This window comes from Xiphophorus hellerii, chromosome 19, assembly GCF_003331165.1.
Source record: "Xiphophorus hellerii strain 12219 chromosome 19, Xiphophorus_hellerii-4.1, whole genome shotgun sequence".
NCBI lineage: Eukaryota > Metazoa > Chordata > Actinopteri > Cyprinodontiformes > Poeciliidae > Xiphophorus > Xiphophorus hellerii.
Window position 1 is genome coordinate 17,305,928 of NC_045690.1, and position 26,645 is coordinate 17,332,572.

At 38.4% G+C, this 26,645-nt stretch overlaps 1 protein-coding gene across 5 annotated transcripts in view; it reads right to left on the reverse strand.

Moving 5' to 3' along the window:
- Positions 1-26,645, reverse strand: part of fermt2 (FERM domain containing kindlin 2) — a 45,661-nt gene that overhangs the window by 16,903 nt on the left and 2,113 nt on the right. For all 5 annotated transcript variants that reach the window (XM_032547273.1, XM_032547269.1, XM_032547271.1 and 2 more), the window contains exons 2-3: positions 26,306-26,463; positions 7,953-8,186 (exon numbers count right to left, since the gene is read on the reverse strand). In XM_032547273.1, coding sequence (XP_032403164.1) covers positions 7,953-8,186; positions 26,306-26,462 — 391 coding nt within the window. In that variant the 5' untranslated portion in view covers position 26,463. The remainder of the gene's footprint in view (positions 1-7,952; positions 8,187-26,305; positions 26,464-26,645) is intronic.

The following is a 26,645-nucleotide window of genomic DNA, read 5'->3' on the forward strand; positions in this document are numbered from 1 at the left end:
CTGTTTCCAAAACAGGAATGGAATAATTATATGTACTGCAGTAAAGATAAACCATACTAAGCAATACTCAGTGTTAACTTAGTTTTGATGAATGGAGCAAAAAACGAAAAGAAAAGTTGGACGTATTTTCAATTAAACATGCTTATTGCAAAGTGGACTCTACCATTTTCTGATAGTGTTTTTATAAAGTAACAATGATGATACAATGTTATCTGCTGTATCAGCAGACGATCTACTTGTGCAAAGCTGAAAGTTGTTTTTTTAACAGATAACTGCTGGTTGCATTTGATGCAGTTGTTAAAGAGCCTATTTTGTCCAAGGAAAATCTTGAAACAGGAATCCATTCTTCCTGTTTGCATATTAAGTACTCCAAGACACTGCTTTTAGAATCGTCTTCCATTTCTCACCATTGATATTTGAAATATTGCCTCCATTTCATTTGTGAATTCATTTTAAATAACAAAAAAGTCCCTATCCAATGTTGTTCTAATTAGTTTCAACTGCTCCACCATTATGCACATACTTCTGCACAGTAACATACGGGTGCAGCATATCAGTTAACCTGATGCTTTTACATGGTCTAGACGCCATGTACACTCGGAGGCGTCTGAGATCTTGCCGTCCAATATTTTGGAATGCAGTCTGCAGATAGGATTGTTCACCAACTACTTTTAAATCTTTTTAAGAAAAAGTGACATGTATTCACACTCTGCATGCTAATAATATATTTGGCTAGCTGGAGGAAATCTCACTGCCCTTCACGCCTAACGTTTATGTTAATTTATGTTAATAATAAGACGCTTAAGCTCACAACAAGTGTTTAGAAATTTTGATGGGGCCCTCTGAAACCTCTGTATACCTTGATACCAGTAAATGGCCCCCGTCAACACGAACAAACAGTAATTACTGCTTTCTCAACTATAGGCCTTAAATAAACCACCTGGCTTCTCCTAGGGACCAGAAACAATACCATGAAGCCACACAAGACCGGAAAAGAGGGATGCCGAGTCAACATAAAGTGTGAAAGACAGAAGGGAGAAGGAGCAGGAGGGGGTAGATGGGTAGAACTGCAAACAGCTGTACACACATGGGGTGGAAAATTGAAAATCCTTTTTCTCATGGCCCCCAAAAATCTCGCTTTACTGTAATCACCAATTGAGCCATGGGAGCCACAGCTTTACTCCTCCTTAGCAGAAACACATCAAAGATGAATTCAGTTGGTGCTGATGGTAAATTTTAAGGAATGACATCTTTTACCCAAAAGGCTTCCTATTCATTTGAATAATGAAAAAAAGAGTGCAAGAAGCCGACACCATGCAGAGTAGACAGACTAAAGCAGCGGCTCGGGCTCCTCTTATTTTCTCTCCATCCCTTGGAGCAGAGAGCCAACATTCAGCAGCAGGACGACTCTGACGAAGGAGGTGAAGGAGCCAGAAAGTGTCAGCATTAAAACAGAGGGGCCAAATGCAGAGGGAACACATCTGGACTCAGCTGGATTTGGCTTTCATCGCAGATTCCTTATAAATCAAAGAGTATGTCGATATTAGAAAGACATTTCTAATTATTTTTTAATTCTTCTTCGTACACAGCTGATCACTGTCTCATTTCCATATGCATAACAAAAAAATCCCTCCACAGATGAGGGGTTTAACAACTGTGGCAGACTGATTGAGGAGGTCGCTGGAGGTGTTGAGGAGAGCACGGCCAGGAGGCTCGAGGGGAACATCTTGACTTGGTGAGAAGCTTGTTTGGCTTGTGTAACTAAAGCAAAAGCATTCCAGGAGTTTTAAGAACTACCAGATGGGAGTTGGTCCTCTCTCCCCGTCTCCCTCCTCCCTCATTCTCGTACTGTTGCAGCACTGGAGCAGTCCCTCTGCCCTTATACAGCCATGTGAGCTCCAAGCGTGCTGCTGAGCTTTAACCTGACTGAACTATGTGAAGGGGCTGGTTGACACACAAACACATGCACTGTGTGACGTGTTTCAGACTGTGAGTACTTGGACAGGACATGCGTATAGCTGAGGCATAGCAGAAGCATGTGGCTTTTTACTACGCTGTCATTTTAAGCATTTAGCTCGTACAGACAAAATGGAAAATTTTCTGATTCACACAAAAGAGACATTTTGTAATATTGTGTATCTGATGAAACTGAAGATACAGTACAGACCAAAAGTTTGGACACACCTTTTAATTCAATGAGTTTCCTTTATTTTCATGACTATTGACATTGTAGATTCACACTGAAGGTATCAAAACTATGAATAACACATGTGGAAATAGACACTAAACAAAAAAGTGTAAAACAACTGAAAATACCCCTTATATTCTAGTTTCTTCAAAGTAGCAACCTTTTGCTGTGATTACTGCTTTGCACACACTCTGCATTTTCTTGATGAGCTTCAAGAGGTAGTCACCTGAAATGGTTTTCACTTCATAGGTGTGCCCTGTCAGGTTAATAAGTGGGATTTCTTGCCTTATAAATAGTCATGAAAATAAAGAAAACCCATTTTAATTAGAAGGTGTGTCCAAACTTTTGGTCTGTACTGTATGTCTTTAATTTGTTGCATCATGGGTTATATTGCAACCCTTGTCTGTGTTGTTCAGCTCAGATCTTAATGTTTAAATTTTTTTTATAAATCTGTTGGAAAACTTGGTCAAATCTCTTGAATTATACATCCAGATTACATGACAAAATGACACGTGTGTGACCTGCTGGTTGGTAACAAACATGAAGGTTGTTTTAACGATTAGTGAACATAGCAGAACTAAGCTTGCGCTAACAACACTCTCTTCAGTGTGAAAGGTGTTACTGAGGGAAAGTTGGTCATTTTCAGTTTCAGTTAGGTGTTTAAATAACAACAACAGGAAAGACATAAAAGCTGTAAGAATCTGTTTAAAAAGGAAATGGTATTTTCTAGGGAGGCATGTCAGTTTATTCTGGCGGCTACAAAGGAGAGCGAGAGCAGCTTGGGTTTATTCTTGAAAGCTTTCCATCTCTTCCTGTTATGGAAGTGACTTGATTTGGAAATGTTGTACCAACACATTCTGTGCCCCCTCACATCACCATTAAGCATCATAAATTTGTCTCTGTTTTCCTCCACTAGCAGCAGCCCAGCCCTTTCATACTTTAGAACAGTGATTAGATCTCAGGATTTACCAGCTTTCTCCACTGCGAATGATATTACATCATGTTGTCTCTTACATTACGAACTTCTAACCATCTTATTTTAAAGAGATGCAGCACTTCAGTGATTCCTCATAATTCTCAGGAATAAATCTCCCTTCTGACATACCTCAACTTTAACAGTTTGCCATCTGCTCCAACAGAGAGAAGCACCTACTGACTTATTTCCAGGCAAACAGTGTGAAGCTTGCGTTCGGTTCCAACATGCAAACGACTCGGGAGATAATTTATGTTACAAAATGATTATATAAATCTTTTTTTTGCCCATTGCATTGGACCCACACCAATTCACAGTTCAGTAATCACAGATTCATTTCTTTAGAGAGGTCTCAAATATTCACAGACTTTAGACATTTGCAGGTGGTTGTGGTCCCCAAACTCCACAAAGCATCGGCCCACTGTAGTGTGTTTTTGTTATTATTCTAATGATAGAATTTTCTTTAAAGACCATGCAAAATATTCAACTAAGATTCTTTAAATACATGCACATAAATGCTCAAACATCTCAGACTAGATGTCTGCATTGCTTTAGAATTACCAGCAAACAGCATAATAGAGTAAAAGTCACAATATAATTTACTTTTGTGAAACCACATAGAAATAAAGCACTGATATAGCTAAAGGAGCCTGGAAGAATAAAGTATTCTTCTAGTTGAAATCTAGTTGATTTTCACTGACATGGTCAATGGTCTCACTGTATGCCATTGTGTTGTTTAAGACTTCATCTTAGGAAAATCAATTCTTCTACACTTCCCACATAACCTGGGCTGATCTTGTATGGAGGAGATGTGACTAATCAGATGTTTTTTAACAAATGTTTGTGACCTTTCTGTCAGCAGAAATGGCACAGGAACAACAAGTCCCCTATCGTCAATCCTACAGACTTCTGACAGTAACCAGGCCTGAGGTCAGAGGAGCTGGGCTGACAGGGAGCCAGCTGGATGTGAAAGATCTGCTCCTTGGAACAGATGATTCAGTTCAGTGAGTAATACCCACCACAAAAAAAAACACACAAACTTCGTCACAGTCTAATTTTACACCAGAATTTACAGTATAAAAAGGCGCAAACCCTACATGGACATCCATGAAGACAAAAATTAAGGATTTACAATATGAAATGAGTTCATTCGTAAAAACAGCTTGCTTTATTCATCAGACAAGGCCGAAAGTGTAGTAAATAAGAAGACACTTTTGATTTAGGAGTCAGAGTTAAGTCAAACCACAGTTGTTTTATATTATAAACAACACTGGCCAGTACATTTAGGCCAAGATAAGTAGCCCACAGCTTGATGGGCCATAAATCTGCTGGAGCTAAACAACAAAGCAATAGCCCAAACATATTAAAATAACTTTTCAGAAACTTTACCGAAAAAGACCATGAACGTCATACTCCCGATACAAAAGTGCTGCCTTGAGCCTTTGTTTCCACACTCATCTGGATCCATGGAGATTTATTAATTCATCCATCTGTTCGTTGTCCATCCCTTACCCAAACACCAGGTCAGAGATTATTGGTCCAGGAGGGAAACGCATTCTTCCTTCCCGCCAGTGAGACCAATGCATTCTAGTGGTTCCCAGAAGGGAAATATTGTACACTCCCTACAGCTGGTTATGAGTCTGACCTGGACTCCCCCATTGGATAACCTCTGCAAGGAGGCATCCAGAAGGTGTCCTGATCAGATACTCATAGTGACGTAGTGTCTAATCTGCAGGAGGAAGGTGATTTCAGTCATTCTAAATCTTTTGGACATGATAAACATTTCCTGGCCAAAAGTAAGGATTGTTACATAGACAGATTGGTTAACTGGGAACATAACCTTTCCTTTCAGCTCTTTCAATCAAACTCAAGCTCCATCCTACAATCACTTGTAAACACCAGGATACTTAAAAATGACTCTGCTTTAGGCAAAATAATCCTCCACCCAGATAAAGAACATCTTTTTCTGGTTGGCAACTATGGCCTCTGACTTAGAGGAGCTGATCTATGTACTGTAAAATGGGTTAGTACATATGAAATGCTGCTATTGTGTCTCTGCTTACTGTAATGAATGACTAAATGTCATAATTAAGTGGAGAAACCTGACTCTTGTTGCCCTGCAGTGGTGATCAGCAGAAAGGAGGGGTTTTTTTAACACCACAAAACCCATAGCAAAGTGTTTGTTAGATGTTGGAAAGTAAATAAATCCTCATGGTGGAGGAAGGCAAACATGATGTACACCAACATAAACGGAAAATGTTTTTATCACACCATTATTATGGGCTCAGAGAATTTATCAAATGAGCTGATGAATTGATGAAGCATGCATGTGACTAGCTTGTTAGCTTCCCATCACACCAAGGATGCATTTACATGATCAACAAGCTGAAGATATTTTTCTACTACAGATAAAGGAACCATTAGCTTCATTTAATTTTTTTTTAAATGTCTAATTGTCACATACAGACTCCTGTTCTGGTAATATTAGTGCCTCATGTTATCGCTACAATCTTTTTTTCAGCTTTAAAATCAGTAAAACCCTTACGGGGGTGGCTCTTACATGACGCAACATCACAAAGTTAGAAATAAATAAGTTAAGTAGGCTTCTTTAATTTTTCATATATGTAAAGTTCTTAAAGAGAAAGGCATTTAATATAATTGGGTTCACCAGGATCACGCTTTACTTAAAACTGGAATTAGGCTCCAAAACTCTGTACAGTGCATCTCTTAGCACTTTAACCCTTTAACCAGGGTTCATGAGAATTCTCATTCCTGTTGACTAAAAAAAAAAAAAAGCACAAAAGCAGAAAATTCCCAAAAGTCATCCCTTCACTGTCAACTTAGCAGCACAGAACAGGATGTGAGAGCAGCCAAATAACAATAGTGGTCAAAAATAGGGGTGGTGCAAAGTTATTTTTATTACAGTGTATTACAGTACAATAACCTTTAGCTATATTTTTCCTCAATGTGTCAGTCATGGGCTTTGTCTAAGTCAAAATTCAGCCTCCTACAACAGTCACACAGGCAATATTTTGCTTTCCACTTAACTTGGAGTGTTGGAGTGTAGTCAATTTTCTGCATGTTGCTCCTGTGCGGTATAAGATATTAATAATAAAAACTATTGTATGACAAAGACAAAAAGCTTAGAAACCAACCCTTTTAGTATGATGAAAAAATTGACTAACAGTCAAAAACAACACTAGAGGGCTGAGCTTCTCTGCGACCAGCTGACCAGATAAAACAGCAAAATCAAAGAAACGTATCAGTGTTAGAAGTGCAACAACTGATAACCTGTTGTCATCAGAAAACACATGTGGACATGTCTTCAGATACATGAAGGGTCCCTCTTTTTCTGCTGTTTGGACTGAAGCCAGGCTGGACAGATGTCGTCTCTTCCTGTTTCTTCTGACTTTCTATCCTTCGCAGCTCAGCAGAAATATTCAGGAAACTGTTAAGCTAAGAGTTCCCTCAAAAAAGCAACGTACCCAGACGTAAATGTTGCTGTAAATTAAGCCAAGTCAGCCGTCATAAAACTACAGTGCAAAATTGTCTCTTACTAATGACCAATAAAGAAAAGTGATGTTAAAGGGAGCATTTAGAGTCAGCAAACAATATCCTGACGCGTACTAAGTCAGCCAAAAGCTTTCTGCCTTCAAACTCTGTGAACCTAAAACATTTTTTAATGCCTGACTCACAGAAAAGCTTTTATTCTGTTCACATCAGCAGGCTTCAAACACAGCTGTTGTTCGATTTAAGCCCAATAAAAACACATATGTAGTTAAAATTAAAAACAAGAACATTTGCTGCTGTTGAAAACATTCAAAAAGGAGAAAAGTTGCTGCTTGAGTCTCTGATATCTGGCTCAAACCAGTACTGGGACAAAGATGTGTGTTTTGACCATATCCATGAATCCTTCATACGTATTCTGTAGGTTGTTTTACATTTTTTGATAGCACAACAGCAAATGTCTATGGATTTTAGGGCATAACAATTATCCTGTCAACAAATTCTTCCACTTTAGCTACGTATCTCTGCAGCTACTCCAAAGTAACCATGTCTTAGCAGTCTGATTAATGCTCTCCTTGCTTAACCTGCAAGTGTATGTTGTTGTATGTTTTGAAGTAGTAGATAGCGACAATGTTCTCAGGCGATCCAATGTTATGTGTACATTGTGTACCATCGGATAAAAATTATAAACAGCAAATTTTTGCTTGTAAAGTGAAAAAGTGTCAAAATGTTTAAAAATGTTTATGAATATGTTTGCAAAGCAATACATGTTCTCCAAGCCAGCGAAACATGGATGAGATTGGTGCAAAGAGGCCTTCAGGAAAACATTGAGAGATTTTTTAGGTAAATGCTCGATGGGATCCAGAATGTGGCCTCTGACCCGTCTCTCAGAGAACATAGTGGAGCCAGGGGAATGAGAAATCCACAGATGGAGCATAAACAAGAGCAGTCATGTTTTCTTCTAGTGTTTTCTGTAAGCCTAACACAGATTGATAATCTTTGTATACTAAACATTTATCTGAGGTAGCTACAAACCTGAGTTCAAGGACATAACTTCATACATAGGGGTTTGTAAAGAGGAGAGAGTGTTTGATAAACACATGAAATTACTACATAAAAACAGAGCAACAGGAAGGGTGTGATTATCAAAGCTCAACATAGAATATTTCCAAAAATACCATCACCAGAGGAAGTTTTCAGTTCAGCAGGGTGTGTGCCTTCAGCATATCCTTAAACACTCCAAACAATCCGACGTCATAAAAACGAGCAGACGGTTTCACTCACTGAAAGTCTTGCAGATGTCCGACACAGCCTTGAAGACCCGGTCTGAGAAGTTCACCTTGACTTTCATGTGCTTCATGTTGGGCAGCTGCAGGCGCAGCAGTTTGTGCTGCGGCGTGAAGAGCAGCCTGGCGTCGGCCTGGATGCCGTACTTGTCCAAAGTCCAGTGGGTTTTCAGCAGCCATGTCTTCTTCTTTTCCCACCACAGGGCATGGTCTGACCAGTCCTTCTTCACATCTAAAATATGGAGGAAACAAAGAGATGAAAACGCTTGGAACGTTTACAGTAAAAAGAGTTGAGTAACAAATAAATCTGTATTATTTACTTTGAGACTAAAAGAAAAAAGAAAGAAGAAGAGAAGCAAATCTGCATCTGTAGCTACTTAATATCATCAAATATCCTCCTTTCAGGAAACAGGTCATATTTGGGAAGGACACTGTAAAAGGGTTACTGAAAAAGCTTTTAAAAGGGGAAGCAAAGTCAGAGTGTAAAGGGTGAGAGGAGCGTGTGAAAGACGCGGCTGTTTGAGTGACACTGTGGGAATATCGGGTTCATACCTCCTTTATTCCCAAGTCACACTGTGATCCCTTTTAAAACAAACACAAGGCACCCAAAACCCCACACAGCTTCTAGGCTTTTGCTCAGGAGGAGCTCAGCACAATAGCGACAGGCCTGTGGTCTCATGGTCTACGTGTCTGACTTCAAGGTGGAGGTGAAAGCCGCAGGGATTTTAAGGGAACGCGCAGCATCTGTTTTCAACATCGCATGGTTTCTATTCAAGCAGTGCAGCCATAAGCTGAGCTTCTGTAGGACTTTCAAAACCCCTTCAAAGTAAAATGAATTTATTAGTTAATACATCCTTTATTAGTTAATATCTTGCATTTCCTTGAGATATATGCAAAAGAAAGCAAAATCATTTTTAAAGTAAAGACCCCTTCAAAATCAAGCCTTTCTTCACTTATTGTTCTCTTTTTTAAGTTAATCAGTTTCTTAGAAATTAATTACGTTCCATTTTCCTAGGGTATCCAAAGCACACGAGAGGTCTGTATTTTTTTCCCACTAAGCTGCACGCACATCGTGTTACCACACACAGTGAGCTTGAATGGCAAGGGAGAGTAAAAAAATAATTGACAACAAAGTGTCATCTTGGTGTCACAGAGTCTCTATAACAAACATTACCGTTACTTCTACATTCTGGTTACTTAGAAGTGGTGCAAGGAAAAATAAATAAATATTTATTTATTTTCTGTCCTACTACAGCAAAGGGAAATGTGTAGTTCTCCGTCTTGTGTCTGTAGCAATACGAGTTGGTCAGATGGGACTGAGATCAGGGTTTTTGGATGAATATGTGGAAGAGCATCTCAGGCCAGCTGTTCAGTGTAGTGGAGGATCTGTGGTGCTGTGGGCCTCTGTCTCTTCCAAAGGAACCTTATGCACCAATATGAACTTTGAAATACCAGAAGATTTTAAATGAACATTCTCAATCCGAACACCTATATCCCATAGAAAATTTGCATGGCATTTACAGAAAACCAATGGTGACTCTAGGGATTTTACGGAAAATATTATTTATTTACCCCAGTGAATCAATGTTCTCAAATTAAATGTTGGACTCTCAGTCACAGATTTTGATCATTTTAATCTGAATACTTTTTACACATATTTAACAGTTGTGCCAAAAAATTTATTTGTACACATTAAAAAAATAAATAGAACGTAGTATGTCCTATTCATATATAAGCCACTCATAGGACATAAGCAAGAACATAAAAAAATAACAAGTATATATTTGTTCTTCACTTTTTCCACAAGAGCAACAGTTTACATACACAGATAAATAAACACGATGTTGGATGTTGTTTGTGCCCAATCCCCATGCACCTGTCAGATAAACAGCTTGTTGCCATGACAGCCGAAACACCGACGTGGCCGTGTTATTTCAGAGTGCTGCTGTTGTTTTCCCTGACCTTTACTTTACATTGGGGCAAATACATGCATTACTGGCACGCCTGCTGGTTTTGTCTGAGAGTTGAATGAATGGGATTAGTGGGTGTCTGAGTGAAAACACCAGAATGTCTGTTTAGACCCGAGGAAACAAGACTGCTGTGATGAGGGAAAAGCAAACTGAGCAGAGGAAGGATTTACAATAATGATTAAAATGGAGGGTGGGGGGTATGAGGAGTGGGGGGGACTCCATCAGCATCTCAAAGCTGTGAGGACCATCTTGGAGAGGGGTTGGTTGTTTGTAAAGCTGCTGGCTTGTATGCCGTTTACTCCAACAGGCAAACACTTGTAGGCCGAGTGAAAACATTCTTTCTGAGTCCTTGTGCAAGTTGCTCCGACAGCATGGGGTCGAGCTGTCACCGCTTCATGATGCCTCAGCTGTGCAGAACACGGCTTCACTGCTACCATCAGCATAACTTTGCCCTCAAGTTTGGTGCAGCTATTAAAGGCAGAACTAATGAGAGGGACTATGGAGAGAAAACCTGAAAATAATCCTGAATGTATTTTCATAACTCTGCTCAGTTTTTCCCCTCAGACAACCTTGTAATTTCTGGTGTCTGGGAGCAGCCAACCATAACATTTGGCACTAAGGTTTGCACCACACACATCCTATAGAAGTGCTCTTATATTCATGCATTCCTGAATACATCGACTTGGCTAGTCTTAGACACACTCCCTATAGGCTCTGCTTCTTCATTTCCTTATAGCCGCCCACTGCTGAACCCTCAGTGAACACGGCCTTCTGCCCTATCCTTACGAGAGTCATTATGCAGTGGTTTGATGAGTTGTGATTGGACAAAAACAGCTTGGGCAGGCTTCTATTGGTCCCCTTCAGCGATAATAGGGTAACTCAATCCACACAGAGAGGAAGAGAAGGCCAATGGCATCTTACAGCTAAAAATATAGCTTGCCAAGCCTGACGTAATGCAGCAGCCAGAGGAATGGGTTCCTAAGTAATTGGGTGCATTAAATGTGGACCCACAGCTCCTGATCTGTGCACATGGACTGAGAGGGAAGGGAAACCAGAATGAGAAAACCATGTTTTATGACCTCCACATGACATGACAAATGATACAGAGAATGTATGTTATGTGTGTGTGGGTGGGCGTGTGTGTGTGTGTGCTCCTTTTATCCATCCATTAACTACATTAGCTCTAAGTGTGCTGTGCATGAGAGTATCTGGGCTTTATTAGGCTTAATTAATTCATAAATTCAAGCAAAAGAAGTACTTCCCATTCAACACCATGATTTCTTAATCTGATTTATACACGAGTTGCCATGAGCAGAGATACAGGTTATTAAAGAAAGAATGATTAAAAACTATGAAAGGTACAAAGGTACAAAAGTACTCAGTCTGAAGGGCTTTCATTGGGATTTGCTCTCCTCTACATACTCCCTCCATATCTTGTCTTCTGCTCCGAATATCTTCTTTGTTTACATTAGGAGGCTGCTTTGTTTATGAACGCCTGTCTGTATGGGGGAGGGCAAAGGTAGAGGGATGATGAAGAGGAGTAAAAGGGCATGAAAACGATGGGTGAGTAGAATGAGCTACAGACGGGGAGGAGCAACAGCAATATGACAAAGCAGGTGGTAAAGCAGCAAGGACGTTCAAGGTTAAAACTGATGTTAGACCACAGCTTCAATTTATTGGGAATAATTCAAATTAACTAAGGAAGAATAAAATTTACCAACTGTTTCACAACCAATAAGGTGCCCTCTTCTACGTCATATTAGCCAGGTTATCCATGTTATTCCAGGCTATGTTGACATAGTATAGATTCTTTTTGCAGCTTCTGCCAATAATGTGGAAGTTACACTGAAGTAGTGCAAATCTTTATTAGTTAGGTATTTTTCAAATAATTGTGATGCACTTCAGCTACATTTCTAACTTTTGTTGCAATGCTCCAGTCATCTCCAAGTCCTTCTACCTATAAAAACTAACAAATCTTAACCTGTGGTTTCAACAAATGTGCATTGAGCATTCATTAAAATATAACCCCTTCTCCGTGTTGTGGTTGTGCTCTGACTGGTTAACAGAGGAGAAGGATTTCACTAATAGGAATATAGCGTAGTTACATCCTTTTACTTGTCGGTGCATGAAAAAAAGTCTAATATATAAGATTTCAAAATGTGGAAAAACTGCAGATCCATATTGAAATAAATTAAGATTTCTAACTCATCCAACATTGCAGCTGAAAGCCTGCATCTCCCTGATCTTACAACACGAGCAACCCACAGTCTGCAGTTTTTCAAGCAACAGTAGAACCAAAGCCAGGTAATGTGTGACTCTTGATTTTTCCAAATGTTTTAAGCCACATATGCTCTGCAACAGATGAAAACATCAGACTGGTGGTGTGAAAGTCACAAAACAATGTGGACAAAAGCTTTTTTTGTGGTATGCAATAAATGCGAGACCTTCTTGTAGAAAAACTAAACTGCTTTTCGGAGACAAAAAATGCTTATATTATTTTAAAAAGTGAGTCAATAAATTTACTGAAAGAAAATATTTATCACTGTAAGCGCTACTGCAGGCTGAAATCAAAAGTAAATCTAAAAATATAACATTTAAGCACAAAAGAAGTGTTGTCCTGCAGCTTTAAAGGGGAGATTGTGGAGAGTGAACTCAGTGACATGATGTAGCTAATTTTTTTTCCAGTGCTTTGCAGCAGTAGACATCAGCTGGCAACCAAAGCCAAATCCACCCTCATAAAATGATTTAAAGGGGCTGTGTGTGGAGGTTTTGTGAGGCTTTTTAACCCCCATCAGCCAGTGTAACCAATACGTCAGTTGTCACTAAAAACATGTTCGTGCACTGAAAGGCCGTGTCATTTTCAACCATCAGTTGAGAACCTTACGACCGAGTAAGGCTAATCATGCCGTTTCCAAGGCGACTACTGTCTGACGCCACAGGGGCTGCAGTGTGATGACTTGTTTTCAAACACAACAAAGACGAAGAGCAAGGTATGTTAGAATTAACCAGCCCTAGCACATTTACACGAACACAGACTGAACAATAAAGATTAGGAAAGCATCGTTCTTAAATTGGAGATACTAAATACATCATCCATAATGTATTCACAGCACTTAATTTTTCCAAATTTTCTTTCTCTTCCCAACTCTAAACAGAAATACCATTTTATGAAAATGTGAAAACAATTTTTGCAAAATTTTTGCAGAACAACTCTGTGAATGTCCTGAAGTGGCCAAGCAACACTCCAAGCTTGAATTCAATTAGCCATATCTGGAGAGATCTGAAAATGGCCAGACAGACGTCTCCCATCCAACTTCATGGAGCTTCAGAAGTTCTGCAACGAAGAAGGGGTAAAACTGCCTAAAGGTAGGCGAGCTAGGCTTGTGCGTCATATTTAAAAGGCTTCAGGCTATGATTGCTGCCAAAGGTCAATCAACAAACTACAAAATGTTATTTCTTGGTTTGCTATTTTTTAAAAATTTGCAAAAGTCTCAAATATCTTTCTATTTTGTTGTAATGAGGTATTTGTGCAGTTTTGTTTGAGGAATGAGATGAATTGAATACAATTTGGAATAAGGCTGTAACATAAAAAAAAAAAAACTGAAGCCCTGTGAATACTTTCAACAAATATCTCCAAATATTTTTTATAATGTTCAAACATGCAGAATCTTAAAATTCTACAAATATTTATCCCGTAAATCTACATAAATTTAAAGTAAGTAGTTAAATCCGGTAATGCTGAAGTGTTTTTTTATTGATAAAAAACACTTCTGAAGGTGGATATCTGAGGATATCTGAGCTTGTTTCCAGGCCCCTGGTTATATAACAGCTCAGTTCTCTGCCAAGAGTCTATCAAACTAAGCATTTATCACATAAATTAAATATGCAATGCACACAGAGCTTGAAAGGGAGTCAAGGAAAATTCTCATGTTATTGATTGTAGTGCTTTAATACCCCTCCTATTCCTGCTACCACTATTAATGCTCCCTCTGAGTCTCACACACAACCACAAACCAGCCAAAATCAAGGTAATGTCTTTCTCAGGACATATGGTTTCGTCATTACACAAACAATCCAAATTCAAAGAATGTAGTATTAAAACTTTGTTCTGTAAATCACTGTTTTGCCTATTATAATCTACTAATGTACTTTATTTCAGTTTTAAAAATTTTTTATTTAGCAAAGCATGAATTTTGAGAGACTGCAGCTGTAGGTATACATTTTTTATTTTATTTGTGGTTTCTTAAAAATAATGATGCAACATGAGCAGAGCTAATGTCTGAAAGGCACATGGATAAATATGCTGCAACTGATCTGAATAATTTTATAAACCAGGTAAATGGATAAAACTCCTTTCCTCGACTTTCGTTTCCTTTGCAACTTTGGCTGTTTAAACATGATATATAAGTACTTCTGCTTTACTGCAGATGTCTCGTTAAAACAAATTCTCTTTAACAATGTCAAAGCACTAACGGTTTCCATCAGAGACTGGCAGATGATAAGATCAAATACATTTATTACAGCTGAAAAGATTTTGCTCAAATGCGAAAGTATATGGAAGATATAAATACAGGCTTGGTCTGAGATAGCATAAAAGCCAGGAAGCATTGCCCTTTAGAGTATCTGAAACCTAAACCAAACATTTTGGAATGGCCAGCCTCTCCAAATAAGAAGAGTCCAACATCTCTGGCTTTGATGAATCAGACAAAAAGCCAGAGGGCTACAAGGCACCTCCTTAGATACAGATACTTTGTATCCATTTGTGTCATAATCCCAACAGAGCAAAGCAGTGGGGATAGTACTCCTCCGCCCTGACACAGCTTTATACAATTAAATATTCTGGGTTCTGGTGGAATAATGAGATTACAAAGAAACTCTGGGAATAAGATCAATGGAGAAAATATACAATATTCATCTGTTCCTTCTTCCATACAGCAACCCAGTTAAATATCCCTTCAGGATTTTGAAGAGCTGCTCCACTGAAGCCTCTTTGAAACGGACAACAGGCAGAATACTGTTGCAACAGTTCAAGAAGCCAGAAAGTGGGCCTAAGAGGTGAAAGGAAACCTCAGAAAACTTGATTCAGCTCAGGAGGGCTACTTCTAAATAAAATGATTTAGTAAACCTTAATACACATAAAGATTCGACAAAACATCTGGTTCCACTCTATTATTGCCAAGTGCCTTGGTTGTGGAAACAAACTCCATGGTAGGTTTAGAAATGAGTAAAATGAGGGCTGAGAAGCTGCACAAACCCCTCCAGATCATTTTACTCTATTGACACAAAGGTTTGTGGTGTTACACCAACAATGAGCAGGTTTAAGGTTTCCTTGCTCTAAATCTACTGTGCTATTTGTACTAGAGGAAGGTGAAAGGGACAAAGCTATTTGCAGTGGATTCCTTAAGGAACCAATGAAAGTATTTTGCAGTTCATGGTTTAGATGCCACGTATGATTAAATCATCCTTCACAAGCACAGGAATGTACAAGCAAAGCATTCCTGAATTTCTTTGATTCCACAGCAAAATAATTTAAAAAAAAGATTCGATTTTTCCGTATTTTTCAGAAGCCGATTCATAAATAGAACATTTCTAGAGCAATGACCGCTTATAATAACGCAATTATCTGTTCTTTGAATAATCAAGCATTGAACAGTTAAATACAATGAATCCAAGAAGTGTCAAAGATAAACAATAATCATCCTTAATAGAAGCTTTAAATCCACTTAGTAAAACAGAAATGTAAAACTACTGCTGATGTCTGTCCATTAAGCCTTCTCCTCAACACGACCTAACAGTGTGTTGCAATAAATACAAAACTCATTATGAGTCTGATTTTATATTAAATAAAGCCTCAAGTAACGTATGTAAGAAAGTGAGGAAGGAAAGACAGAAAAAAGAAGGAAGGATGCAAGGAAGAGAAACAAAATGCAGAGGATACAGAGAAGGAAGGATTTAAAGATGGAAGGGCAGAGGGATGGAAGTAAGGATACAAATAACACAAGGACAGAATAAATAAAGGACAATCTGAAGGAAAAACGAAAGTAAGAAAAAACAAGGAGGAGAATGAGGAAGGAAATACGTGTACAAATGTGAGGAAGGAGATGGAATGACAAGGACGTAAGCACAGTTGGAAGGAAAAAAGGAAAGACAACTTCAGACAATGGGACAGAAAAAGTCTAGAAATACAATTTTTTCCTTTGCTTCCTTACAATCTTGTCCATGGCTGGAAAATATTTAAAATTGAATTCCCTACTTTTCTGAACTGTTTAGGAAACCTGTTTCTTGGTAAGTTACCACAGAGTCTTCAGTTTAAGCTTTCTCTATGCTTGTTGTGTAGGAATATATAAACGGCTCTTAAAAACAAATGATTTGATTCTGTCAACCTGTGTTCACATAGAAATGCTGAATATGCTTCCAGTTCTTCAGGGTCATGGTTTACATGAAACCACAGATCTACTCTGAATGCTGAGTAGCACAATCACTGTAGCATCTGAAACAGGAAAGCTCTAGCCTGGGCAGGACCACCACTTAGGCTAACTACTTCCTGTCAGAAAGATTAAACAGCAAGATGATTACATGAGCTGGCAGACCATTTCTCACTTCGAACCTACAGACTTAGAACAGCTTGACGGCCACAATCAATGAGACTCCTATACACAGGAATATGTCTCTGTATCATGCCTTAGTGGAACAAAAAAAGAATGCTGAATCCACTCATCAACTCAGTTCACATCTGCAGTAAAGGGAATAAAATAAGCGTAATGTCTTTACATCCTCAGGAAAGATATGACTATCAATATCTCAGACCGATCTTTCCCTACGGCCCTTACAAAATGTCTGACATAGCAAGAGGGCAGGAAGGCGGGAAAGAAAGCTAGACAGAAGGTAGAAGGCAAATAAAAAAAAAAGGAAGTTGCGCATCCTGTGTTAAACAGTAACCATTTCCTAATGAAACCTGAATCTATTGTCAAAGAAAAGCCATCTCCATGTGGTCACCACAACTTGTAGCAGAGTTAGGCTGACATTGCAAAAAGGAAACTGCAATCAAACAGCTGTTTAAGTGAAGAGTTATTGTAAACAAGGAAAAAAGTTTATTCTTTAAATGTACTTTTTCTAACTATAACTATATACCGGTTAAATTGTAACTGGTGCATTAACAGTAGCTTCGAGTATTACCCCTTCAGATGTAACAGATCTGTACCTTGGCTATTCTCCCTAATTTTAATGTCTGTTATTAAAACAGACATAACACCTGTCGAACGAAGGTGCTCCATGTCATTTCACCTAGTGCATATTTGGTAAAGTTGCCATTCACAGTATAAGTGTTGCTTAGCAAAACAGTTCTGGCATTAACATGTATGGGGCTGCCTTTCACTCTGATGCTTTAGATTCACTGCAGTTCTCCTTTTGAACAGTAGATGGCAAGTCAGGCAAATTCTAATTGTATTCAACATGTAGTAACAGAAGAAGAACCTAGAGGGAGAATATTTTCATAAATATCCCAAATTGAAGTATTTAACTTTTTAAGGTTCCGTAATATTTTGCGTCATTCACTACACACAGACCATTTCTGACAATCTTACAAAAATGGCACGCAACTGGCTCAAATGAAACAACATGCAGCCACCTGACGGGGATTTGGAAGGGGTTTTTTGTGAGAGGTGGTCTGTGAGGACAGCTGTAAGCATAAGCTTGCATTCAATGATGCAACCAAACTGACCCGAGAAGGTTCTTCCAAAAGGTCTTGCTCTCAAGCATACCTGCAGCTTTTTGTTGACGTTTTCTGAGAAGCTTTTCAATTACAAACAAATAATGGGAGAGACAGCCAGTTAAATTGTAAAAGGGCAGGAATTATGGAGCAGGTTTAGAGGCCGAGAAGACAAAGCGCTTCTACAAAACAAAGTCAGCAATGTCAAAATTCTTTTAAAAACCACATGCAAAATGGTTTCTAGAAATGAAAGACATTCATCCGATTGGATGCTCTGAGCAGCCAATCAGTGCATGAGAAAGGAAGTATTCATGAGGCCAGAAATGACACAATAAATAAATACTCCATGTTTGCATAGATAGACTTTTCCTCCTCAATTAAAGCAGAATAAAGTTTTATTGTTTTCAGTAAATTAGGAATCACAGGATAATTTTATTGATAGATGCCAAAAGAAGAGATTTTGATTACTTTTTCTTTCAAATTCAGAATTCAGAAGTTTACACACACCCACACACACTAAGATTACTTTGCTAAAAATGTGGGGGAAAACCCTGGGGCACACAACATTTAAATTAACTGGAGGTACACATGCGGATGCATTTTAAGGCAAAACATCAGACACATTCCCTTTAATGTCTTCTTAATGTGCTTTCTAAACTGTATTACATTTTATTTAAAATATAGCCCTATGGAGGATAAATGCAAAGACACTGAGGGCAATACTGACGAATGGTATGGCAGCTTTATATCCTGTGAAGAAACTGAAACAAGTTCAGGACAATTACATTTTGTTAATTTCTAGCAAAGTGAATATGTAGGGCACAGCAAATGCAAAACAGACATTGTGTTTTCCATGCAGGAAAAGTTCCATGTGGCACGCCGGTGGTACAGCAGCCAAAACCTGCATGCCTTGCACTGGAAACAACCACATGTGCTATAGAGACACACCAGACCAATTAGTTTGCTCAAGTTCTATTTCTGGAACATTGAATAGTCAGTGTACATGAACCCAGGTCAGAAACAATGAAAGAATGAACAAAGCTTAGTTTGGAGTTTCCAGCTGATCATATACCGGCATCTTGCTATATTTAAGTCGCGTTATTCTTGGTCATAAAATAAGTCTGAAATACTTCTATAAAAACACAGCTATTTTAGTGGCAACTAGAAAAGAAGGTGAAAACAGGGAGAGAGGCAAAGAGGGAGGGATTTACGAAGAAAGTGGGAAGAGGATGAAGAGTGCAGCAGAGACTCCAGCAATGACGGCAGCCACCAGAGAGCCACATGCCGATCCCTGGAGCTCATTTCCTGCTTCATCGAAGACTTTTATGGAATTCTAGTAGCATGGCTAACGTCATACTGAGGGGAGATGGCAAGAGGAGAGAAAGATCAGGCCCTCTACTCTTTTGTCACTCATCTATCTTTTTTTATTTTCTCTTTTCTAGCGCTTTGAAAAAAAGTATTTGAGCATTTACAGATTTTTTCTGTATTTGATCTGTTACAATTAGCCAAGACAAAAAGGTAAAATTTTAGTACTGGAAAAAGATAACCTAAGTGAAAACAGAAGTTCTTAAATGGCAAGATTTCCCCCAGAAAACTTGCTAAGCCCAGTGGTCGGGGAACCGTGTTTTTGTATTAAAAGATGTTAAGTAGACAGGAAAAGTAAAAATATTACTGGGCAATTATATGTTACGGCAAGACATCACCAGTGAAACGATATTTAAACCCACAACTAGTCTTAAAAACAATAAATCAAAAAACACAATTAAAATGAATATTAATTATTTGCACTTTTGTTTAATTCAAATTAAGTCAGCAGCTCCATAAGGCCCCCCTGACCTTCAGGGACCCCATAAATGCTAATATTTTAACACAGACCACAGATACATAAATGTAACATTTGTTTATTGAGTTGATCAATGCTGCTAAATTTGATTTAATAGTTCCAGCAGATATAAATTAAAAGATTTTAAATTGTTTAATATTTATATGCAAGATTTAAAGGAGCTGGCAAACTTACTCTATAAAAGTTCAAAGAACAATATTCATAGTTAGATTGTTTTGTTACCATAGCAACAATTTGATGCTGTTAGTTTAATCTTTGAGTTTGAGCTCTGTTTTCCCACAAATACAAACTAGTAAACTGTAATTATAACTTATTGCTTTTTAGGCTGGCCAATTAAACTAGTCCCCTTCTCCCAGATTTCACTAAATCTAACACAGAAGCTGTTAGAGGTGCTGATGTTTTTAGCAACAAAAGGGGCCCCTTAGTCAAATTCTGCTCAAGGCCTCATGCAGCCTTGGACCGGCCCTGCATGAGTTAAATCCGCTGCACTGCGCAAACGGGAGATTTAATTTAATGCTGCTAATGTGGCTTTAGCAGCTCTTCCATTTCGTGTCTGTAGAGTTTTTAACAAGGGGATACAGAAACTATTTTTTTGGTCCAGTTTATGGGACGAGTTTCTCAGATCTCCGTACAGCCACGCACATTAACTCTGTCTGACTAAGTGGACAAAGCATTTGATATGGTTTGATGTTTCGTAACTGGAAAAATAATAATATAATAATATAAAGCTAGCATGATGCGTGACTACGAGGTGAACGCAAAAGCTCCTCACCAGGTTGAACCTGCATGATGAGGTTAGCGCTGGTTCGTTAACCACTAACACTCCGACCAACCGGGACCACATACATAAACTTTATCAGCGCAGACAGAGCCGGGGGCTGGGCAGCATGTTGAGATGGAAAAGCCGCACAAAATTCTTTGCCCACAAATATAAATCATTCTCACCACTACCTTGATCAAAAACTCTGGAAAGAAACATAATTCCTCACAGGGAGTTGATATAAATATCTATACAGGTCAGTCTGTGTCCAGCTTAAGTGAAAGTTTACCATGGTAGGTAAACTTAAGACATCCAGCTGCTGCAGCGCGTGAGGCAACACGCAGAGGCGCCAGCGGTGTGATTGGTCCGGCTTTAAATACATAAACTATAAACCTATCTTCTATAAACATATCTTTTAGGAATAAATCTGCTCCGCCAGTGAAACGCTCAGAGCAACAGAGATGCTTACAATCCACCTTAAAAAATAAATAAATAAATAAAATTGTGTTTTTTTTATTTATTATTTTCCTAAAAACATAAACAAGAAAGGCTTAGCCTGGCGGTGTGGCTCGTAAAGCATGGCGGGCCGCCAGACCTGTAATATAATGGGGGAAACCCTGAATGAGGATTTTATTCATAAAGGACAAAAAAACTATCCAAATTAGTCTTGGCCTATTAGAAAATATATTTGTCTCTTATAACCAGTAACTGGTTTTACCACCATATATTTTAAAGCAATAATGACCATCAGGAGTTTGTCCTTTCTATTGAAAGATATTTGAACTCACCCACACAGTAAGGTTTTCAAGCATTCAGATGATGAGTTTTACGCCACAGCATCTCAATTGGATTTAAGTCGGGAGCACGTTTGGTTCAGTTTGATTTTTTTTTTTTTTAGCCATTCAGGGCTGGACTTTCTGATATGCTTTGATAATTCATTTGCTGAATAGCCCCTGTGTGCTTGGGCTTAAAAATCACAAACTGATAGTCAGATAGTCTCTCTCACGATTTTCTGCTAAACAGCAGAATTCTTGATTTTATCAGTTCAGAGCAAATCACCCAGATCCTGATGAAGCAATGTAACCTTCGAACTACTACTACCATGTTTAACTGTTGGAATGATGTTATTTTTATGAATTGCTTTGCTACTGCCAAAAAAGGTTACACTTTTGTCTCCTAAATATACAAAATACTTCAAGTGTGAAAGGTAATCAAGATGTTTTCTACAAATAAATTCAGGCACTTGTGGTCAGCAGTGATTTTATCTTTTTTTTCCTTTGGTAAGTGAAACTGAAGCAAAAATAAGTGTTCATTACGTGCAAGTCATGAATTAACAATTATATTCACATCAAACAAGTTAGGTTTGGACAACCTTTCTTTTAATAAATGAAACCACTAATATTAAGGTTGTTTGATGATTCAAAAAAATGGAAGTGTGACTTAAGTTTCTTTTTTTTTTTTCCAAAAGCACTCGCATTCAAGTTTGGATGTGAGAAGCACACACTGCTACCCAGATTATCAAAGCTAAAAACCATCCAACTCAAAAAACAATTGCTTTAAACTGAATCAAACTCATGCGGCTCACAGCAAGCTGTACAATATGTTCCCTACCAAATGGAAAAGCTTTCATATAAACAGATTGTTGTACTTTTAGAAAACATGAACAAATTGAAAGAAAGCTCCAGTGATGGGAAGCAACGAACGGATGAAAGGATTACCAGACTCAAGGACCAAAAGGCGGTTAATCAGTGGCCTTTTAAATACGGCTCTCCTGCAGGTTTGCAGGGGGAAAGTGGAATCAGGGTCCGTCACTGTGATCAATACCTAAGTGGCTTCCTGGCATTTGTCTATTTAATCCATTATCAAAGGCCATCTGAGCCTGCAGCTCAAAAGAAGGGTCGAATGATAGCAGGAGGATGCATGTCGAGAAGACACGCCCATCAAACCAGACGACCACACTCACGTGTGGGAACACATGCGTGTGTAAGCCTACTAATGAAATCTCGTAATCCCTAAAATATACCACACTGAAAGGGAATACTGCTCTTACCTGTACCCAAAACAAGTTCATATTCTCAAAATGTCAACCACCAAAAACAAATTAACCAGAAATCTTAACAGAGTGAAACAAAACATTAATCATTAAACCTAGGATGTTTTTTTATGTTAGACCGTTCAACAAAGGATTCTAAAGCATCCTATGCCTATATAACAGCATAATAGAAGTCCAACTAACATGTAACTAACGAGTATTTAGAGACTAATGTGCAGTAAATAAGACCACTGAGACCTCAGAGGAATAGTCTGGTTACTAGTAACAGGAAAAGACATGAGGAGTTTCGTTTTAAACAGGTCACACTGGGGTTTCTCTACATGGCTGATGACCAGAAATAATTCCTGAATGGAAAGTTTATTTCTTAAACTTTTAAGGAGGAAAGTTCAAGAACTTTTGTTCTTAAGAAAGAAGTTCTTAATAAAATGTTATTTTCTATATCTCAGAAAATATGTCTGCGATACACTGAAAGTCATGCAAGGCTCTTGTGTGAAGCTGACATAAGTGTTGTACTCCAACATCATTAATTAGTTGAATAATCAGAAGTGGTGGTTCTGGTAGAAGAGAAATATTAAAATATATAAAGCCAGATTAAGAAGTATAATGCCACACCATTTTGCTGACATAACTTACTGCTCTAGCATCAAGATGGAACAAGTAGTCGTTAAAAGATGTAACAGAGGCTAAAAAGGTTCCTGTTTGCAGGACAGATGCAACTAAAAACTGACAATTTTTAGGTTGACTGGCACTTACCAGTGACTATTATGTTCGATAAAGTCAAATTAAATTATATTGGAGCGCTTTTAGAAACATAAATCAAAATAGCTCTTTGAAACAATTGCCTTTTAATAAAGCACATGCTTAACAGGGAAAGAAAATTGAAGTAGCTAGGCTTAAAATTAGGTTACATTTTGGCACAGCAATAACTTGGCTATTGCGTTCTTGTGCAATTCCACTTGGAAAAAAACAAAAAAACATTCTCCCTTCCAGCATAGTCTGGGTTTACTCCCCTTGACTCAGATTGTTTCTGGTCAATTTTTGACTGGGCCAATCAGCGAACAGAAGGAGAAGTTGTGAACGATAACACTGATTTTCTGTGCTGTTTAAGAATTGTAGTCTGCTTGTAGTTTTAGGAATGGCTGTGGACGGTTGTTTAGAAAGCAGGTAATTTCTTCACAACATGGAACTGGTGCGTTACATGTGTTACAGGCAAATGTTAGCGACTGGAGCAACAAAATGACCCAGAACCACCACCCAAAGTAGATTGGGAAAAAACATTTTATTCAGAAAATTAAAAAAAAAAAAAAAAGGGTGGGGGGGTGTTTTATATGATGAACTGATCTAAATATTACAAACAGACTTGTCTTTTTGGTAGCATGTCAACACTAAAAGCACATCAACATGAATGCACCAGCTAGAAAAACAATAACTTCAATCTAAAATTTAAGTCTACTATTCGCTTTATCCTAGTCTCAGCAGCCCAGGTTATACTATATTTTAGTGCAACAAGCGTTTACATAGAAATTCAAAATTTATGGATATGCACTGCTTAGCCTTACGATTTGACCAGCTCTATAATTGCTCTTTAGCTCCAGTGTCTGCACAAAGAAAACCTTCTAACCTCGTAACGATTAATAAATGTCAAAAATACATATATCTACTCCATGTTTTAAGAATAAAAATGTGCTGCATGGTCTGTATACACTAACCAGCAATGTGCTCCCTTGTGTTAAATCCATATTTTAGCTGGATTAATGATTACAATTCATGACAACCTTATGACTCAGGGTAGCAGAAATATTTCCACTCTTAAGTGACAGTTACACAAATATTCTCCAGCACTTGGAGAGAAATTTAACAGCAGCACATTGTACTGCTACTCAGTAAAGAGGAGTCTCTCGAATTCAATCATACTTCAGACAGATGAATGTGAATTGCACATAGAGCAACAAAATAGTTATCAATGCCAATGGAAATACAGAACGCTGAAATGAATGAGTGGTCTAAGCAAAAATCCATCAACATATTCTGCTACATTACCTTTTAAAGTAAAATTGTAATCATGCCTGTCAAATAGATCATGCATTTCTAAATGTGGCAATGCCAAGACTAGCTAAAGTATAAAGGAGCTTCACATGGTTTACCATAGGGAGGCTGTCCAACAAAAAAAATGTTCCAAGTACATCAACACAACAATAATGGATAAGGGCGGGTCTTTGTCGTGTGTGGGATGACAGGAATTGCATCCAACACTGCACTTCACCGAGCATAGATGCATCCCAACACAGACGACCACAGAGAACAAAGACCTCAATTATGTGGAGCTCCAACAGGACAGCTAAAAATGGGACCCAAAGGCAGGGAATAAAAACCTTGGAGCGCTGGAGGAATTCTGAGCATCTGAGCACCATCAACACACAACAAGCTGTCACTCCTAAATCGTGCTGCCACCGCTGCTGACCTTTTCTCCAGGCTGCATGAAATGAGCCAGTGTTCAAGTGGGTAGAACAGAGGGCTCTTATGCTTACTGGCACCCAAACTTCTCCAGAACATATCGCTGCTCACAGAATTGTGCATGTTAAAGAGAAAGAAGGGGCGTTATGCATTGCTTCAATATGCATCTAGCTGCTTAGGCATAATACGCTGCAAGGAAAGACAAGTTCATCCATATAGCTCCATTCACACAGAATGCCAATTATAGTTCTTTGCAAGAAAATAATGGAAATGAGAAATAATAGAATTAAAAACAAAAATAGAAACAACACAGGAAGAAAAACAGGTGAAATGCAGATTGAAAACAAAAACAACATCTAAGAAATGGTAATTAATATAAGCAACAATTTACCTTTATAGAAACAGTAAATACTAAAGTTTGCAGTCCAGCTTTAGCACAACTCTGCTTTTCATGAAGTTAGTTTCTCTTGTTTAATTCTAAGTGGAAAATTGAGTGATCAGTCTGATAGTGACAAATTGAGAAAGATCACACCAGACAATAAACTCTGAAATATATTCAGGCTCTAAACTATTCAGAGCAGTACAAGAACAATAACAATCTTTTATTTTACAAACAGCTTTTTGACTCAAGTCAAGTTCTTTCTATCTGGCCTCAAATCATGGATTTCTGGACCCCCTAATTCCCCCCCAAAATGGAAATTCTGAGCCCTCCATTCATTATTGACTGAGGTCACATAGAAATACAAAGTTTCATGTCATCAGCATACATACGGTACTATAATCTGAGTAACAGATACTGAATTTAAAAACGTATCCCAAGAATGGAGCCTTGAGGAAACCCAAATTATACACAGTAGTCCTGGTCTGCCAAATAAGACCTGAACCAGTTTAGAAAAGTACCAAAAAAGCCCACCTGCATTTCCAGTCTATTAACCAGTATGTTACATTCAGCTATGCGCCGAGTTCCAGAGACACTAGCTTGGATGTGTTATATGCACTACTGTCATTTAAAACCTTCACCAAAACAGTCCCAGAACTTTGATTTGGTAGAAAACCTTACTGGGAAAAACAATAGAGTTTTTGGGGGTTTTTAATCAAAAAGAGAGGAATGGTAATATGAGGCTTTACATTGGTCACAAAAAACCCAAAACATACAATCGACTTTTTACATTTTCCTCTCCAGATCTCAACAGAAGATATTCTTTTAAGCTCCCAGTCATCAGAGTGGTACAAAGCGGCAGCTGCTTACTCTTGTTTTCTGAAACATTTTGTACTTTTGCGATCTTCATGGAATTTAGTTTCTCAGAGTGGTGCCTACTTTGAGTGAGACATTTACTGCCCAACAAATGTGAACAGAAACACAAGCCAGCTTCAGAAACGCACACAACTCTCTCACACAGCAAGGCAGAACAAGGAATAGGTTTTTCGTGGCTACTCTATTACAAATGGAATGAAACTGCTATTTGAAGGCACTAATGGAACGTAGTCAGGTAATTATGCACACATCACATGACACAGACTTTGTGCAGTTTTCTGCAAAGAGATGACAACATGTACATGTACCTAGCTTCTCCACAAGTTTGAGCATAACTCCACCAATGTGGATTTCCCCAGTGACTCTCAGAGACACGTCCCTGTGGAGGTCGGTGACATGCATCTTCAGCTCCCATGTCCCGTCGGCATAGCAGCCATCGGGCATCCGGATCCCATCCAGTGCCATCCTGCCAGAGAAGAACCAAAAATAGGTGGTGAAACAACACAGCCAAAACATACAACACACATTTAAAGTCTTGGAGAAAAAAAAATGGAATCCCGGTTTGATATTTCGAAGAAGACCCCCCAGGTCCGTTACATTTTTTATTAATATCCACCTATCGCATCTGATCTTTCATCGAGGTTTAAC